A 20295-nucleotide genomic window follows, 5' to 3' on the forward strand; every position below is an offset into this window, starting at 1 on the left:
CACTAAATGTGGGTTCACCGCGCGTTATGCCGGGAGAGGCACGATTTGGGGGAGGGGAATAGGGGGGGCATCCCACTACCATTAGAGCTTACTGAAAAGCCGCTCTATCTCCTCAGAAGAGCTTAGGCATAAGGAGTGTTCAGACCTCAAACTGCACTGTGCTTGTCTCCTCCTTTCTTCACATATACGTACACGCCGGTAGAGACGAGACAATTTCCCAACACCACTTAGAATGAATCCCACAATGACAAGCGTTTGAAAAGTAGCAGACTGACTTACACAGTCACACAGAAAGGGTGCCCCTTTGTTATAGTTTACCAGCTACAAGAAAAGCTGCAGCTACCTTAATGATGCTATTTTGGTTTGAAAGGACGGCAATATACTTTTGTGAAACGCTGCCTATAGGTCTTGCTCGCTCTCACACAACCGCATCGCATTAAACTTTAACTGCAACAGTTACGACTCAAAGTTGGACTAGATTCTTGGTGAAACCAGGCATTCAAACTCCCGCTCCATAGAGCTGGACTTGATCCTATTTTTTAAGTAGCACCACCAGTAATGGGCGGGGGTTGTGGAGGGGCGGGGGGTTACATCACATGGTTTGCAGCTTGTTTTTCTTACCTACACTGCTACTCATCCAAGGCCGTTCTCCCGACTTAACCACATGCCTCCGATTCACTGGAGTGGGTCCAGGAATTATGTCCTGTTTTTTTTTTTCCTTTACTAGCCTAATCTCATTACTCTCATTGGCTGATGAAACCCTGCACTAAAAGGAGGCTTATTATTCATTGTTGTGCACGAAGTCTATCTGCACCAGGCGTGGGAGCATGCTCAGATGCATGCAGGGATTTAAGCAGTCCAGGGGTCATGATAATAACAACCGTACATTCTTTTTTGTTCACATCTCCTGTGGTCAGGGTGGGGCCCAGCTGCGCAATAACCAATATGATCTCCTCCGATACTCTATATCCTCTAGGACAACGCTGGACGGATCCGGCAATATACACGGGCGCCCAACGTGTCCTACCTAATAACTCACAGTATATGAATTCAATAACACGTGTCTGTAGCCCCGCATGCTATTGACAAGGAGCAGTAAAACAAACTTCAATATCTTGTGTGTGTGTGTGTGTGTGTGTGTGTGTGTGTGTGTGTGTGTGTGTGTGTGTGTGTGTGTGTGTGTGTGTGTGTGTGTGTGTGTGTGTGTGTGTGTTAGAACTGTTAATGATCAGCACCGAGCGCAGTCAGGCTATAACTCACAATTCACTGCCGATGCAGACTATAATACTCTTACTCTTATAATCCTCTCATGCCATTTACCAAGGTGGGAGAGAATCCCACAGCACCGATAAATAAGTAACCAGGTTTTATACCAATGCCAGTTCTGTGAATCAGGGACGTCCTAAACTCACCTCCTTGTTATTCTCAGTAATGCCTGATTACTTGCCACAGCTATCCATTAGAACGAGGCTGCAGTATCAGAGTGCAAATGATTAGATCATTTTCAACATGTGGCTCGAATCAAGAACAGCAGAGTCAAAAACGAGCGATGATTGTATTTGCAAAAAGCGGCATTCAATAAAATACTGAGAAATGTATTGTGACATCTGGACAGGCTGACTTTGACAAGCCCCCAAAAGCGAAACTACTTCAGTGTGAAACGTTTTAAATCTCAACAGCATCCGGCAGTGAAGTTAACTGTAACTGCTTCGATTTGACTATAATGTAGCGCTGAAGTATCTCAACACATTTCCCCCGAAATGTTGCTCAGGTGGGAAATATTCCAGAAATTCAAAAGGGGTTTAAAATAAATACAGCTATCACAGCCCATTTCCACCAGCTCATTAATTCATTTAGGTTAGGCATTCCCTTCTTCACATCCATTATTCTAAAGCACGTCGCTGCACTGCGCAAATGTCAACGTAAAAGCAGAGACACCAACACTGTAGGGAGAAGCTACTTTGTTCCAGCTGTGGACTTTCCACTACTGAAGTGGGCAGAAGGGTGCTGATGCACTAATTAACCCCGCACACGAAAGGCAGCGGAAGGCTGGTTATCAGTCTCTTGTCACAACCAACACGGCACACAGGCTCTTTTCCTGTGAACATGTTAGTAAACTAATGATTCCCTGATTGGGGTTCCGTTGTCCCTTTGACCCCCCAGACCAGGATATGACGCCATAGGTGTACACAGGTTCAAGCCCCGCCCAAGCACCGGGTCGGCTTTGAAGTCATTGTCGCCTCTGGAGTATTAAGTGAAAGCGTGCATGACGTCCTTTCGCCGTGCGACCGGAGCTGTTGCGTCAACTAGAGCGGTCGAGGTTTGATCTACATGCAGTAGAAGCTGTCACTATTGCATAAAGGGTACGGTCATATCAGCATGAGGCGTGCTATAAGAACTGGTAGCCGATACGCAAAGACTCTGTCTGGGAAAGGGCGTTTCGGTCAGCGCGGCGCTCCGAATTGTCCTACACACCTCCCCCAACCCCATCCCTTTATGCACAGGGACAATAACAGCGTTTGGATCAGGGGGGTGGGGTCCGGTTACCTTACCAACCACTGCCATAACAACGTATGCAGGGAAGCTCGGTACACAAGGAGAGGTTGATCCTGCCATATTCCGCTCCACGCTATTGCCTCAGGACACGGATTGCTGAGCAGTACACACACAAACACAAACAAAGACCTGCAGAGCGGGGAAATTCTACCCGTTTGTATCGTTCACGTAACGTCACGTTCGGCTCGGATTCATTGTGTGCAAAATCAACGCGCGCAGACTCCAAATAAACGGCGTGTAGGAAAATAATCGTATCATCCCCCTCCTTTGTACGGTCATTTACATACTGTGGGCGTAGATGGGGTCAAAGATCAACCCCATCGCGAATCCCTTTGAGTGAGGACTCTCAATGGGCAGGAGCTGAATGCTTTTAGCCTAGCGGCAAAAGGGGAGCGGCTCCTCCCACGGTGCTGCCTTCCTCCGTCCCTGTGAGCGCGCCTCTACTGCATCCTGTTCACCTAGTTTAACATTTCAAAAGAATCCCGCAGGCCGGACTGTAACCTGAAGCATATCAGTTTTCGACCAAGAGCAAGGAGAGCCGTGGAGGAGAGAACATAAAGGGGGAAAAAAGCACTGGTGAAACAAAGGGAAAGAGCTCCACTAGTAGCGGTTTTTATTGTGTCCCTGTCGTGGCACAAAACGCAGAGGCTTCTTTCAGTTGTCACATAAAAAAAGGACCCATCCGTCAGACACCGAGCGCCGTGTTGTCCCCGCGGACCGGCAGGCAGAGACGGGACACTCCTCGACCCATCTAGTGTAAATAAGACTTCCATTGGCACTCGCCATGACCGGCATACAAACAAGGCCGGAACATTCCACGGCGGAGAGGACAATGAAATTAAATAAGGGGGAGGCAGGATTTTTGCTGATTATCCAAGCGTGTCTAAGCAGAGTTACTACCTGTTACCCCAAATAACATTCAGAGTAAATTATTTAAAATGTATACTATTAGTCCAAAGGGGAGAGGGGGGAGGGGGGGGAACATCGACCCGGAAGCCTGCTGATTAAGTACTGAGCCGCCTGTCAAAATAACGGCAGATATCTTAAAGGGTCGGCAGCTGGGACGCTAGCAGATATCGTGTTGCATCCCCGGCTGGTAGGCTCGGGTAAGATAGGGGATAACATGACAGCTGTAGCAACCCGGGAAGACCTGTGAGCACAAACATTTGCCTTTCTGCATGACTGGAATCCGCATTAGGAGGTCATTGGCATTACTCAAACCCCACACACGCGTGCGCGTGCCCCGGCAGCAGCTGTGCCGGGGGGGGGGGGGGTTAACAGACCAAACCCATACAGGAGACCGGGGCGCTCCGAGGTGGATGGGCGACTGCCACGCCTGTACAGTATGACGCCGACACACTATCCGTGACCGTGTGCCGGGGTCAGAGGAAAATACCATTTCACGACAGCCAGTTCAATGGAATCAAGCCCACTTTTATATATACGTAATAAAAAAAAATACAACAAAGAGGGAATGGGGACAAGAGATGAGTTGGGTGGTAACATGAGACAGCCCATTTGCACCATAAATCAATCACAATAACATCACCGAAGACATGTGATCTTACACCAAACACTAAAATGTTTGATGTTGCCCTTGCATATGTCCCACTCAATCAGGCTAAGGTCCTCCGCTCAAGTAGACCAGTGGGAGCCGAGCTTTTTAGATCAATGCAGCATATGGAACGCACCAAACTGGGAGGGGAGTGGCGCCCAGGGGTTAGATTTTTAACACGGAGGGACAGCTGGTGCCGTGAGCTACGACAGCAGAGAGTTCCTAGTCCCTTCTTTTACGGCAGAGGAATCGTGGGCAATTTGTGGATCTTCCCTGGTAAGAACATTAAAAGCCTTTTTTTGTTAATGGGTCTCTGCAGAGAGCACGCTTTAATGAGGGGCAATGTCCAGTACGTGCCACCCCCCCCCGTCCACCATCTCTCTTGTAACTGCTCGCTGCCTCAAAGGCCACCTTGGACCCTCCGCCACATCAGGGACATCTGGCCTCTCCATCTCCAAACACGGCTCGTAATGGGCCATTACAAAGTCCAGGTCTGGGGAAATGCTTGGATTTATAGTTCCAGTGTAGCCAAACCCAGAATCCTCTGTCTATCACGGCCACATTAGGTTATATGAGACAGGAGACCCATCAGACATAATAAGCCTTATCCTTTCCAGAGGATGGCCATTAAACCCCCCCGGCACCAGGCGAGCTCGCCATCGGCTCCCAGTTTAGTAAATTAAACAAATGAATGGCATCTTCAGTATTGCAATCAAAGCATAGAATATCATGAAACTATGAAGCTCATTAAAGCCTGACTCCATCTCCTCCCCAAGCAGAGCCCGGGAAAACTCAATTATGAACCGTTTACAGAAAAGGCAGACATCCAATGTGCGTATATTGTTTCACTCTCTTAGCGCCAGGCTCATATTCACATCATCTACGTTTGCCTACATCTGAGCTGCCTCGAAGGGGAGGCCCGGGGCCATTTCCCGTTGTCCCTGACAACCCAAGGCTTTTGCCAAGTTGAGCCCTCTTCATTTAAGTTCACCTCTTCTTCGTTTGACTCTTCTTTCCTCCCTTTCTCTCCATTTGTGTGCGGGGGGTGTGTTGGTCGCCTGCTTTTATTACCCTCCAAACCCTCCTTTCGTGACAAAAACAACCGCATTATCCATGTCAAATCCATTAGAGGACAGCCGGAGGAAGGCAATAAGGAGCTAAATTATTCTTCATAGAGCGAATGCAAAGACAGCTGAAACTATCAGGGACAACTCTTTTTTCAGTTTGTTCAGTTATGACAGAGATGTTTCAGTAAACTTGTTTTCCTCCTGAGCAAAGAAAATTGCTTTTGGATTTCTAAAGGGTCTTGTGCTGGAATGAATAGGTGGACATGTGAGAGAGCTTAAGAGATATCCAGAGCCACCAAAAAAGGTCTTTCTGTCTATAAGGAACACATTCATCTGTGTTCTTAATCAAAGAGGAAAATCAGTACAATCAACTGTGAAAGCCTTTATTCCTCCAATTTAAGCTTAATAATTCTGTTCACAAGTCACACTTGGGAGAGAGGAGTTTTATACAGCGTTGCCCCATCCCCCTCCTATTTCTTTTTAGCAATTAACACCTCTTTCCAGCCATTCATCCTCCTGTCCTGAGTCGCAGGTGTGGGGAGAGCGATGTGTGACCTGATGAAAGACACACTGCCAAACGCTCCTTTCCCCCTCACTGATAGGCCAGGCTAAATAAAGAATGGCCTAAGGAGCCACAATGCAGACCAACACATGCAGGCGCAAACTCTTGAAATAAAGCCGATACCACTGGCCGCACATTAAACGAGATGTTCCCCGTCCGATGTGACAAACCAGTCGCTGACGGAGAAACACATCAGACGGGATAAAAACAGGTGTGGTGGGGCTGTGAATCCCCACCTGTAACTGCGCTGTTTCTCCCACTCTCCCTTCTGCTCACCCGATGGCCGGGACTCTAGAAGTGACAGTGACTACTAACGACGAGAGCTGGTGTCTCCTGGGCTTCTGTACAGCACACGCTGAATCAGAAATGAGCCGCTTTTGACAGAAAACACAGGCTTGTGCAAAAGAAAAGAGAAAAAAAAAGAAAGGATGTGCGGCAGAGGAATCAATGAATATAGAGGTTGGGGGGGGACTTTCGATATTTCGAGGGGGGGGTGTAGTTATTTGCTGGCAGCACCAAGCCCTTCACCAACAAAGGGCCTTTCATATTTCCTGTGAACAGAGACTCCCATTAATCCCAGAGGGAGGTCTCATCCCAGGGCTTCTCTGCACATAAATTACTCTTCTTATGCCCATTACCGCTCAGGGTTTACAGCACCAGGAGTAAAAGGGAAGAAACGTTACGGAGCCAGCTAGACATCCTTAATGTGTTAGGCCAATCTTAAAAACTCATATGTCAGCGCTAACTCGTAACACATGTGCCAACATTTGATTTACCCCGAGTAAGAGCCGGGAAGCTGCGGCTCTCCTTGTCCCCCCCCCCCCTCATTCGCTCTCTCCTGCAGTGTCTTTCTCGTGTGGGAGGAGCCAAAAAGAAGAGGGGAAAAAAAAAAAAAAGCTCTGCCCAGCTGTCACATTTCTGAGCAGATGAAACCCGCTCTGACGGGCAGAGTACACGCCAATCCCCACTTATCCCGCACAGAGTGGACTTTAACAGTGGTGCACAGCTGTCAGTGCACACGTGCTCGGGCCCCTTTGGTGGTCTGGTAGAAGGCACGATAAGAGCCTGTGGCGCCGGCGTCCCGCACTGCGAAAGGATTTGCGAGAGGTGGGGAGAGAAACTGGGGACTCGAAATAGAGAAAAACTCCCAATGATGCATGTGGCTCGTGTCTGGACCGCCTTATTCCAAACACACACTAATCAATGTTGGTCCAATCGCACACAAGCCAATAAGGGAAGAACGGGGGAGGATCATAGGGACAGGGAGAAGGTAGATGGCGAGCAGGCCGTGGGCAAGTCCCATACGAGGGTGTTCCTGCTGTCAGCAGGGTCACACATGCCGCTGCACACTCATCGGCTGTAATGAATGCTTAGCGCGGTCCCATCCGCGAGGGCTGCCGCGTGAATCAGGTGCTCAGGTCGTCTGGCGTTAAAGCAGCAGCGGCGTTTGAACTGATTATACCCGTCAGTGGCGCAAAGCCGCGGACGAATCGCCCTTAAAAACACCGGCTGCCTCATCGCTCAGGGTGACGCAGTAGTGCTTCAGTAGCAGTTTTGGATTCCAGGATCCAAGACTGCAAATATAAAAAATGGATTTGACTTTATTCCATGCAATTTCGATGATACTGAAATTTGCAGATGTGTTCCTATGGATCAACATGCAGCTAGTGTGGGATCACTGATTTCTCTTAAAATGCACAACTTCCCTTTATTGCAATTTAGGGAGACACAAATGTGTGGCTAAATGAATCAATTATAACAAATAAAACTCTTGAATAAATATTCCCTTTTCGATCAGCTAACCGATCTTTCGGCGGATGCACGAGAGAACAATGCGTGCCAGTGTTGCCCGCTCCAGACGCCCTGCACAGAATCAGCCTGGTGAGGGCAGAACAAAGCCTCGCCTGTGTGTTCTGACCTCGGCGCTCCTAGACAACACATTCCTGGTGGGACAGGGGGGAAACATTCTAACAGGATCACCACTGTTGTTTTTCTGCTAGTTATCCTATAAGATAGCCTTTAAAAAGCCAAGCTGTGTTTGTGTGTGCGCACTGAGCCGAGCTGCTCTGAACAAACACTAAATACGAAGGTAACAATGCAAACCTGATGCTTTATGTCCTATGGAAAGTTGTCCATAGTTTCCTTAATCAAGGTTCTTTCGGCTGCCCCCGCCACAAAAAAACCTAGGAGTAACTGATTTATGATAGAAGATTAGATCGTTTAAGCTTCTACAAATATTTTAACAATTACATTTTGATAAACTGATTCAGTAATATAGATAAGGATTTTTTTTAAAGGAGAATAAAAAAAAGCAGTAGAGCAGTCTGAACTAAGGACATTACAGAATGTTAGAGTAATGTAGCCTTTAAAAGCATTATAAGTAAAACAGAAATGCTATATCACCATATAAAGATGATAGTTATATAATTGACACGTTGCCGAGCAACAATTGAACTAATTTTCCGGGGATGAGAAGACTAATGGCTCATCTCCAGGGAAACAGAATCTTTGACTCTAAACGGCCTTTTGACATTTGGGGAGCATCCCTGATGTTCTCGCCGAGAGCTGATGATTGACAGCCCCATCAACCATTTACAGGGATTTTAAAATCACTCACTACATGAGAGCAAGATGAGTCAGGGGATGCAATAAACGTCTTTACCTATAAGCAACAACCGTAACCACAGCAACATTTTTTTTTGCTTTGTTACTCAAACAAACAACAAAACGGTATAATAAACCAACACGGACTTAATGTGCCTTTCTTCCTCACAACCGTAGTGCCTTTAAGCGCCTTTAGCGCCCAGTGCAGCACTGAGTCCGGGGCCACAAAGCGTCACGCCATGAGAGAAGAGAACGCAGAGCCTAGTCTACAGGAACTTGCCCACTCCTACTTGCGTTCTAACGCATCACTACGTGCCTCGCCGTCTTCTCTAACTGAACTGTGTTTGAACTGCAGCTTCGGAGTGACAACCATATTTAGCCGTGGTGTGATCGTCCCTGGAGTCCTTGTTTCCTTCAATCAGCCGGCACCCACTTGTCCCCCCCGTCCACCCTTGAGGGATAAGCTTCCGCGATACGAAGCTTTCCTAGTCCGAAATAGCCCTCCCACTCACACATTCCCCGGTTAGCCACAGGCACATTTTTTGATTTTTTTTTTGCACACGTTGTCCATTTTGATAACTAGTCAACCTTGGCATGCAAATAAGTCCCCCCGCAAATACGCAAGTAAGCCCTCCATTTACAAGCGGCGCTCTCGAGCACGCACAGTTGTGCTGCATTGGTCCTTTTACCTAATCCTCTGGCTATCACGTTGCAGATAAACAAAACTTGAAAAATTAAACAAGCTGCTCTGTGCAAATACTACAGAGGAAGTCTGAAGCACCATCAGGGGCTCCGTCCCGGTCCCCTTAATGAGGTCAGGGCTAAGCCCACTTGTACTATCTGAGGATGCGTGTGTGAAGGGAACAAATGCGTGATATTAAAAATGTCCTCAAAGTCCTACCTCACAGGGGACGTCCTCTAATAACAGACGCACACTCGCGCTACGAGATCTCTGTTTTTATCCACCAGGATGAGATTGCGGTCTAATGTACAAACAATGCATCACGGGAGGATAAGCTTCTCCAGAGTCAATAAAAATGGTTTTAGTAGAGCCCCACAAGGGAGTGGGTTTAATTATAAACACAAGTGGAGCTGGACAAAAAAAAACCTGCATCATAGCATGTTGATTTAATATAAATGCATGCCTGCCTTGCCTCCCACCAGGTTTCACAGACAGGGAGAAGGGGGCTGAAACAACATGCGCGCTGCTGTCTTTAGCTCGCACGACATACTCTAAATTCTTCATCGCATTCAAAACGTTGGTTTTTTTTTTACAGTTACAAAACCCAAGCAAAGGCGTACAATGGCAAAGAAAGATTCAGGATTGAAATAAGACGGCAAAGTGGAGTCCAGCAAAATCGGCTTTGCGTCAAAGCTTTGATTAGTGATTCTGAGTCCACAAAATCCCTCATTGGATAATAATGACCTCAGCTGAAGATGTGCTTCTGTAATGCGTTTTTTGCGCTTGGAGTGTTAATTCTTCAGGCATTTCACGGACTGGCCCCCGGATCTCTCTCCCAGACACCCTTTGAGGGGAAGCATTACGATTCACTGTAACTCTTAACGCTATCAATTGGTGAAACGCTGTAAAAAAAATAAATAATAATAATTAAAAAGGAAAATGAAAAAAGCAATGATTTAAATGAAAGTGAAATCTGGAGAGCAAAGTTGCGCCCCCTCGGTTTGATTCAAAGCCCGGCCCCTTAATAAGCCCAATTCATTTTCCCTGCAGGGTCTCGCTCCCTCTATCACTAGTGACAGGCGTGAAAGGTCAATAACCTTGGCTCATAGCGCTCATATGGTTAGCAATGCCATAAATTAACGGTTGACGCCGGTTATTCAGAACTCTCCGAGTGGGCCGACAGAAGCTTATCTTCTACAAAGGTCACAGTGCTTGGAACACTTAGGGGGAGAGTGAAGGGCTGACACATGATCTATATGAGATGGAGTGCGTTGCACTTTGGGGGGAAGTCAGATGGACGGGCTGGACCGGGGCGCTTGCACCGTACGTTACTGTTGCCAAGCTCACGGGGCACAGTAAGACACACTTTGACGCCGCAATGCAAAGCGGACTGATTGCTTTTCTCCTCTAAACGCAGATTAGAGGCTTAGAGGTTTTCGATTGCTTTCCCACATCAGCGGCTAACATTAATGCCTTGGCCACGTCGCCATCGTTTTAGAAAGTCGACGTTGTCATACAAATGTAGCCGTATTGTAAACGTGAACATACTGGACTGAAGAGATTCACACTCATTTTGATCTCAGTTTTTGCAAGTTAGGGAGAAATAATGATCGCCTGCTAATCCAAAACACAAGCAAAAATCATTGTAACGTACCAATGCGATTATTCAGTGAATATTGATTTCAAACAACTAATCACGCAGCTCAAATGAACGGCTTCTACCGGCCTCTCATGGCGGAGACGTCACCTGACCAGCCAGGAGTCAAGGAAACAAGAGGCTAGAGGGAGTCGTTTCAATTGTTGGTTTGAATTACGAACACAACCACTGCGAGCTACCGGTAACACGGCCGCCATCGGCTCCACAATAGCGTTCGTTGTGCTCACAACTTGAGGCAGGAAGTCGTTTTGAATCAAAAGCACAATTAAACTGTTGTGCCATACACTTCGGTCTGTGCCAAGTCAGACTCGACATGTTTTAGAAATTAGCACGCCTTTATCTTGTAGCAGCAGTTACACCCTTCAGTAAGAATCTGAACACCCCCCCCCCCCTTACACCCCTCAAGGCCCTGTCCTGCTGAGCAGGCATTGCTACAGGAAATAAAGTGGCGACATGCTGCACGCCATTTAATGCCTCGGTAAATATCGACAGAGGGAGAGATAATATAAACTCACACACCGCTGGCCGTGGAGCGGTGTGTCGCTCCCTGCCACGGTGTGTGCGCTCAAATGGAGGCTGTGTATTGCTGCGGGTCAATCATAATATCCGCCTGGTGATGGCAGACACTGGTGTCAGCAAGACCTGGTAACAGTAGATCACTCGAGGCAAGTAATATGACGGGCTACATCTGCTTATCTGATGAGTCAACAGCATGGATTGGAGGGAGGAGGCTGGGGGGGGGGGGGGGTCGGTGATGGAAGGCAGCGTCACAAGTCAACAATCCAATCAAGATCAAATATAAAGATGAATTTAATACATGCAAAATCCTGATATTTTCATTCTGTTGCATAGTACAAAACAAAAAATGGTAAATAAATAAAATCCAACACAAGGTTAAAAATCCATTGAACAAAAAGAAAAAGCAAAGGATTCATCAATGTCATCCCAAGAGACAAACCTGGTTAAAGAATAAACCACTAACTGCTGCAGTACTGTCCTTGCATTACTCAATTAAGTCACATCAATCACTGCACAGAGCCAAGGGGGCTGCTCCATCTTCAAGCTCACATGGAGGGGGTGGGGAGGAAGCTGTGGAGGTGATAGAGGGCTGGATATGAAGGAGGATGTATGGAGAATGTTATGAGATATCACCCAGCGGCTCATCAGAGAGCGATGTCCAGGGAGCCCCCCTCCCCTGAACACAGTAGAAGGCGTGGCCCCCGCAGGAGGTAGACATGTCTCCCCCAGGCAGGATATTGGCTTTTGTGAACATGGTTACAGTATCTGGGTCAATTAACGTGGCCCCTGCTTCAAACTTCTCTTTTGTTCTGCATGAGGAACAATGGAGTGCAGATTCATTTTGCCTCTCGAGCGCAGCGGGGGGGCTTTTAGAAAATATGAAATGTGTGTCACTCCCATAAAGAAGGGGAATAAGCACAAAGCCGCTTCTGTTTCCTTTTTTTTTCTAGGTTTGCTCAAACTCTCATTAATATATTCATTTCAGAGTATTGGCTGCGCGGTTTGACCCAGCAGAAAAAGACTGTGGCGGGGGAATCTGCATCTGGGCATTCTTCTCTCAAAGCCACGAAGCAAAAGTAGCAGGGACTGGCTTCACTTCACAGGTCTGCCGGTGTAAAAGGTGAAATGTAACGAAAAACAAGGAAAACAGAGGGAGAAACTGTGGGCAAAAATCAAAAAGGGGGGGGGGGGGGGTATTGCACAACAAACAGCTGGGGCAACATTGCAAACAGAGCTCTCTTTATAGAGACAGGATCAGTGAAGGAGATTTGGAGCCGTTTGCTCAAACAGCCCCCCGCTGTCTCACCAAGGAGAAATGGCCCCGAAACCCACAAATCAGTCTCAGCTAAAGTAAACAGTTCACTCCATACTGCTGATGGATTGTCTTCTAGGTGCAAGCTGACATTTCTTTTATAAATATATAGCCAGCCTACTTCTACAGAGGGCTGCCTGCAGAAAACCTTACTACTACTACTACTACATATACACAGCCTCATTACAGTGATCCTCAGCACTTCCTGGGTGTTCCTCACGTTAGATAAAAACCCGCCAGCTGTGCGGCGCGTCATACGCTGGGGGAAAGCTCCGGCGCCCTCTCATGTCGAGGCCAAACTGCGAAACAGGAAATGATTGTTTTAACAGAATGAATAAATCGTTTCCCTTTTGACAGCCTTGTAAATGGAGGCGCGCACATCAATTTAAAAAAAAAAAAACGTAGCGATACGGCATCGGGGCTGTGGGGGCCCAGGTGTGATCTAGAACCAAATAACCTATAAAACCCTTGCTAACCTTCACATGACCGTGTGAAGGAGCAAATACTAAGGACAGGCTGCGCTCCTTTTCTTTTTTACACATCCCCATCCACCCATCGAGGGGCATGATGGACGGAGACGCTCGGATTCGGCAAATGTAGTTACACGCAACCTTGTGAAAGACAAGCTACAGTCTGCATTTAACCAGTCACCGATTGCCTTGCTGATCGAGGTGTCCGGGGTCCATTGACCTCCACCAGCTAGTCATAGAGGTCTGCGTTGCCCAGAGCTGCCCTTCAACACCGCCACAAAGAGCCATCTGGATTGAACAAGCTAAATTGTATGCCAAGGACGCGCCACCGCCCCCCCCCCCCCCGCCCACAAGCACACACAAACACTTGCACATGAGAGGGGGACGCCTAGACCACAGCCCAATGTCAGAGCCGCTCACTGTCAGGTGCCAATGGCAAAGGGCAGGGCCCGATAAGAGCGATATGAACCCAGGTGGTGAGAAGCCATCAGGTCGCTGTCGGCTCCACTTTATCTACATTTAGCCGTTTCTCAAGTGCCTGAATGAGAGTACTCCAACTGTGGAGGCATTATCGTCAGACAAAACACCCGAAGGAAAAAAGATCTGACACAAACTGCCATGCCAAACAGCCGGCTCAGAAAACCCACCACCACAAATTAGCCACAGACGGCCGCCCGCGTTTCAAAGCACCAGAAAAACACTGTGGCCGTAGGGCTGGATCCGAGCCGCGACCCTGCGACAAATGGCCGCGGCGGCCCGGGCGCTGGCACTCGGGCAGGCGCTCCGTCCCCCCCGGTGTACCGGAGGCAAACCGCATCGAGAGCATACTTCCCAAAACCGAGCACCGCCAAGATCCAATCTGCTGTCACAATATGTGGTGGTTATCTAGGCCACGAAGCGCCCAAGAAAAATAAAAACACAGCGACAGGGAATGAAAAATAAATGTTTGCGGGCTGACAACAATGCGGAATAAGACCAATTCAACTGCGACCAGACAGCGTGGCTTTAGCTGGAGTTGGAGCGCTGCCTACATTACAATATATTGATCACTGTAAACGAAGCCCCGGGATTCATTGATCCACTTCCAGAAAAAAAGGCTGCTGCTCTCCATCTGGCCTCATCTGCTGTATCACTGCTTCTCATTTTGAGTTGGAGATTTGAGTGTTAAAATAAATCCGGTTTCACTGTTGAATTATTCAGACATCGGAGCAGACCAGAAAACACAAAGATCTCAACGGCTACCATCGTTCCTGAGAGCTGAATATTTCAAGGAGCCACAGAGCTCCAATTCTGCAATGTTCCAGAGTCGGTCTCTTATAGTCTTTTGTCCAGATCAAATAACAGTGATTTAATGTTAAACGTGCCCTTGGCCGAAAAAAATACTTCAACTTGCGATGCTTGAAAGCGGGGGCTTTTTGAACGTGCCTTTGTGCGATTCTCCCGGGGATGAGCGATGGACTCCATAGGTCACAACAACATGAGGAGGTGTTGCCTCCCCCGCTGACGGGTCGGGACCTCTGTGGCTGGTCTTTCATTCATCCATACCTCACATTGAGGACCCCCACACCATCCCAAACCTGAGAGCAAGGGGGAAAAAGGGCCCAGTTTGCAGGAGAGGGTCGAGCAGGGTCACGTCTTGCCAAACACTGGGGCCCCCTTAAACACACGTGAGTGGCCCCAGCTGTAGCCGGGGGCCGGCGGAGTCTCGAAGAGGACGCAGACAACCAGAACAACGGGGAGATGCATGCAGCCGGAGCAGCGTTTACAGGGTTTTGCGAGCGCAGTGTTATTCTTGTCAGAGGAGGTGTAACCTGGTTTGTTTAAAAAGGAGTTGCCTTAACCAAACACAGCAAAGCGGTAATTGCACTTAATGATGGATTAACTGAAAATGATGTGACTATATTTATAATTATCTATCTAACCGGACAGCAGTTTGGAGTTCCTGTTCTCGCCGCTGACGTTGACACTAATTCTTATAATCACATTATTGAACTGGTCAACTGTAAATCGACCCCCCTCCCTCCCCCGCCGACTCGTCCGTAGAGCCGGCCCCTCTTGACACGCTCACATTTAAAGCACTTCAACCAAAGGCACCAGCCATACTTTTCTTTTTCTTTTATCACCAGAAAAAAAAGACAGCAAAAACACAGCCGGGGGGGGGGGGGGGGGGGGGGGTTGGCGAGGTGATAAAAATGAAGTCAGAATACATGGTGGGGAAGGGGGGCAGAGCAGCAGCATAAGAGTTTATTAAGCTCAATTAGGCTTTTGGGCCTTTCATTAGCCCAGTTTTTAGGGAGGGAAACCTCTGCTGAATAATGCTGAGACTGACTCACTTTATAAATGGCCTCATCAAAATAAATTAATAATGCTATGTGTGTCAACTCTCCAAAGCTACCAGAATTCCATTAGACACCCAGACGGCAACCTCTCACAGCAGCAGCCTACCTTAAATTATATGCAATTTAATAAAACAAGTCACTCTAAACACAATGAGGAAAAGCCGCACAAATGTTTCAAGCCTCAAGCGGCGTGCTGGTCTGATAATGATTAACCACTCAGTATCGGGCCGAGGCAAGTATTTCCAAGATTAAAAGCAAGGTCCAACTGGCCCCAGAGAGTAGACAGTGGGTAACCCCCGAATCCTGACGTGGTCCTGCATCTGCAAACAGCGAGCGCAACCTCCCTTTAATGGACCGCCGGAGAGGAGAGTGCTCAAAACTGGAATAAATGTCTCCTCTGGCAATGCATTTTAACAAATCTATTGGAAAAAAAAAATAATCAATGGGGCAGCCCTTGGCCAACAAACAGTTAAAGTCCAGTCAAAGCTCCCCCCCCCCCCCCCTCTGGAATGTGATTAAATCTTACAAATCAAATAGCTGTGGTAACTGCTTGGCCACAATCACCGTGGTCAAAATCCACAGGATGCTTTAATTTACCACAAACAATGTCAGCTGTTTATATGCTAACTGCCCTCCATTTCCAGGTTTTACAAACTGCATGATGTGGATTCCCTTTATCAGCAACAAAAAGAGAGGGTGCAATTACACAGGACAAAGAAATCTAACAGCCTCCCCCCCCCCCCCTCCCCGCATTGCATCTCATGCACATTCTGGGGTCAAAAGCAATACGAGCATACGACTCACATTACTGGCACCTCGCACGGTGTACAGATAGTATTACACGGCTGTGCAAGCAAGATGCACTTCAACTTTGTTAAAACGCCGAGCAATAACGCGACGCGAGGTGTCAGCGTGCTGGAATTAGCTCGCTGGGTTCTTTCCAACACAACAAAGGCCATGTGTTCTGCTCAAATGGGTTTAGGCCTTCAGGTGTGGATAATAAAAGATTCACTCAATGCGTCTCTGTTCATTAATGAGGACCTTTCAGGGCACCATTGACAAAGTTAATGAAATGCAAGTTAAAGCATCAGCAGATTACATGGAGCTACAGAAGCATCAATATAAATTCACAAAAATAAAACCCCTCAGCTGTTGGTCAAAAAGAATATCCCCAAAGTTGAAAAACGTTGGGCAGGCTCTCCACACTGTGGGGGCTTTGTCTTCCAAAACACGCTGAGGGAGCTTTTCATTAGAGAATGCAGTTCCATTAACATCACCCCACGCTGCTGAGCGCCGCTGCATCACAATGACTCAGGAGTGCCCCTCTCCGTCAAGGAAGTCTCCACAGAGCAACAGATCGCTGGGGGAGGACGGGGAGGGGGGGCGAGGAGAAAGGGGGAGGGGCGCAAACAAAAGGGGACCCGATTACCCCGAGTCACGGCTCATCCACAAGCCCGACGAGGGGGGATAGATGACCCGCGGGATCAAACGGAGAGACCTGCACACGAGGTAAAAGCCAGTGAAAGCCGGACACGCCCATGTCCGCTCTTCCCCTTCCTTCACTCTCGTCATTGCCAGCGCGACACCCCCCCCCCCCCTCTCACCTTCCTCTCCACCTATCTGACTCACACCGACGACAGCGTGCAAGTTTTAGGCACACACTGTGAAATCCAACACAAGTGAGAATGTCTGCCGGTACAAATGACCTCAAGGCTCAAACGTCTCAAATGGCACTTTGGTGATATATTCCCGGTTTTATTGCCGTCAGTGGGCCTGCGTAGTCTTTCATGGTTTTTTGCATCCTCACTTTGCAAATATTAAATTCCAAACAGGCTGTATTGGCCATGCTTGCTGCAGTGTAAGAGGCTACTGCAACAAGATAAAAAAATCGTTATTTTTCGCTTTCTTCCTTGCACCAGGTTTTACATTTTATAGAGCTTTGATATACCAATTTTTGCACAGAAAGACGACCGCTGCAATAAAAAATGTAAAGATGATGAAATTGCTGTTATTAGTGCCATGGAGTGGGCTTAGCAGCATAACACTGCCGATGGATACATTACCATGGAATTCCAGCAGGAACCTTTAGGCATAAACAGACCAAAATACTTCCAGTATTTAAATCTGTACTGAAGTCATGCTGGATTAGAGGAAAATATAGCAGTGATGGAATATGGTTATAGAAATAATGAAATGCATCTGACACAAGGCATGCACTGTTTAACAGCCAAGTTACTTGCCTGATAAAAAGTTCTGCAAGTATTCAAATCTGTGTGAAACAGACTTTTCTCAAAGCACAGGGCCGGGCAATCAACAAAGTTTCCCTTATTTTAATAAAGGTAATTGATATTCCTCTAAACAAATACCGTTTAAAAAATGTATAATCTAGCCATTAGGTAACAATATGCATACGTTTGAGTCAAATAAAAAGAACAGGGGGGGGAAAAAAAGCAGCATGTAAGCAAAACGGACAGGAGCGACATAGCTAAGTTGAACCACATTTGAGCTGGTTTACAAGGAAAACTACAACACGGCTACACCGAAGCTAATTGTTTAAATATGTCAGGCTTGTTCTGATCCTCCCAGAAATGTAACACATGGCGGAAGGCATGCACACACACACACAGACAGACACACACACACACACACACACACACTTGAGAAAACACAGACGCAACAAGAATTCAGCACTGGGAATATCTCGCCACTCACCGTTAAAAAGGGGATGTCCTTTCTCCATGATTTCTGGCACCACAACCTTGTATACATCTTCAGAGAAGCCTGGTCTGCATGGTGGGGTGCCTCTGCCCTCTGCTGCAATCTGTAATGGAGGGGGGGGGGGGAATGTGGGGGTGGAGAGGGGGTTCGACAATGAGTCATAAATCAACCTTGAGAAGAAAAAAAAAAAAAAAACACTGTGTTGAACCTCCTGGTTACGTTCTGAGGTCCCCACAGTTGTACAAAAGCATCTGTTGTTTTTGCAGCAGGGACCGCAATTAGGATAATGAGGCCAAAAGGGTTAAGCATTAGCCAAAAAAGCATGGCCAGGCACGAACAAGCTTCATTTGTACCCCTGGAAGGGGCCCCGGTCCAGGGACGGGCCACAACCAAGTCCATCTGATCAACACACTCTCACTCGGGACAAACACTCCTCTTTGAGGGGACAAAGCAATAAAAAGTAAAGGCTAACGACCCACTGTTGTATGGAATAAACATTCAAGTGTCAATGGCTGAATAAACAAGACAGAACAACTGCTGATGTCGAGCATTGGCTGCGCGGTTTGACCCAGCGTATATATAGAAATAAAATAAAATATATTATCTTTTTTTCCCTTGTCTCCAAAAGGAAAACTCTGATTTAGGGTGTTGTGACAAATTACTTGAGGGGGGATAAAGGGGATGTGGCAAAACAGAAATAAATAAATAAATCTAAATCAGTGGGCCTGGCCTAACCCTAAAACACCAACAGTAAGAAACCACAAGCAAAGAGCATAACGGGTGTCCAGGCATGATCAAATGTGGTCCCATCGACCCGCAGCATGGGTCCAGAGGCCCTGTTGGTTTGCATGCACATCTCAAAGAGACCAAAAACTAGAGGACTGCAGCTGCAAAAATAAAACAAAATAAAGAGCATTGCCGGTGCCATTTTTTTTGCCACGGGAATTTTAATTGGGGAAACAGCTTTCAGAAAGGGGAGAAGAAGAGCTAGTATATGACGTTTAACAACAACCGGACCAGGATTTAAATAAAAGTGTGCACGCTGAGGCCACAGTCCTTTAAGGACGCTAAAGGCCAGAAGGGTTTAAAAGAGCAGCGACGTGGTCTAAATGATTTACTGAAAAGGGAGGAAAACACACACAACAGCCGCTGATTTATCGCAGTGACTGGGATTCTAGGCGGAGGGAAACCTGGATTTGCATCGGGATACTTTTCACCGTTGCTCATAACGGTCAGAGAGGCAACGGAGTCGCCTGCGGGACAGTGACATGCTTACGTACTAAACTAAATATAACCAAAGGAAAACTCCTTAAACGAGGCGCCGCCATTTACCAATTTCAACTCATTCGGTCAAATTATGCGTAGTGGGCTAAAACGAGCACCGAGCGCCTCGTGCGCGTATTGCACTTATTTATTTATTTTTAAACGCGAACCGTTAACGGGCGAACACAGCACGTGCACTGGACCAACGCGCGCGGCTCCGCGGACCACAAACTGCACCGCACCGCGCCGCCAACTGCCCGTCGGGAAGCTAGCGGCTCGACACGGGGACCGAGGGAGGGAGGGCGATGGAGGGAGGGGGGGTCGTAACTCAACAAATGTCGCCTCCATCGAATAACGAAAAGCAGCTAAAACCGTCCGCTAAACGTAAAGGACGTTTACCTGCAGTCCAGCCAAGACCAGCAGCAGGGACACGCCGCTGCCCTCCCGTAGCGAGTACATTGCTGCGCTCGCGACAGCTCGCTTTTACCCTCCTTTCGGAATCCGTGTGGCAGACAAAAATATGGATATATTTAGAAAACACAGCGGCGGGGGTAAAAAAAAAAAAATCAAAGCAATATCCGTCGGCCTCGGAGAGGAAAGCGAAAAAAAAAACCACAGGTCCGTTCTACGACAAAGGCAGCAGCGAGCATGTAGCAGCCTCCTCCTCTTTATCTGTCCAGTCAGTACTGAGGGGCGCGCGGTGCCTGGTACTGAGGCTGCTGCTCCCTCCCACACGGTCCGACGCGACTATACACCGCCCCTCTCACTGTCTCTCCCTACCGGCCACGCGGACAATTTCACCCCCCACCCACCGCCCCCCCCTCCATTTTAAACCATCATCCCAAATGACAGAGTATTATGGCGTTCACGCATAATAGTCATGTTCGCGCAATGCGTGTGGCGGCCGCGGTTCCGTTTCTGGTGGTCCTACCAGACATCATGGCCTTTCTGATCTGTTTATTTAAATCTGCTGCTGCGACTCACCTCGCAT

At 47.7% G+C, this 20295-nt stretch overlaps 1 protein-coding gene across 1 annotated transcript in view; it reads right to left on the reverse strand.

The window, feature by feature from the left end:
• cdh2 (cadherin 2, type 1, N-cadherin (neuronal)) overlaps window positions 1-20026 on the reverse strand; it is a 63341-nt gene extending 43315 nt beyond the window's left edge. The window contains exons 1-2 of the mRNA XM_037457316.2: window positions 19704-20026; window positions 18036-18144 (exon numbers count right to left, since the gene is read on the reverse strand). Coding sequence (XP_037313213.2) covers window positions 18036-18144; window positions 19704-19763 — 169 coding nt within the window. The 5' untranslated portion in view covers window positions 19764-20026. The remainder of the gene's footprint in view (window positions 1-18035; window positions 18145-19703) is intronic.
• Window positions 20027-20295: the final 269 nt, after the last annotated feature.

The sequence above is a fragment of the Pungitius pungitius genome, chromosome 15 (genome assembly GCF_949316345.1).
Source record: "Pungitius pungitius chromosome 15, fPunPun2.1, whole genome shotgun sequence".
Classification (NCBI taxonomy): domain Eukaryota; kingdom Metazoa; phylum Chordata; class Actinopteri; order Perciformes; family Gasterosteidae; genus Pungitius; species Pungitius pungitius.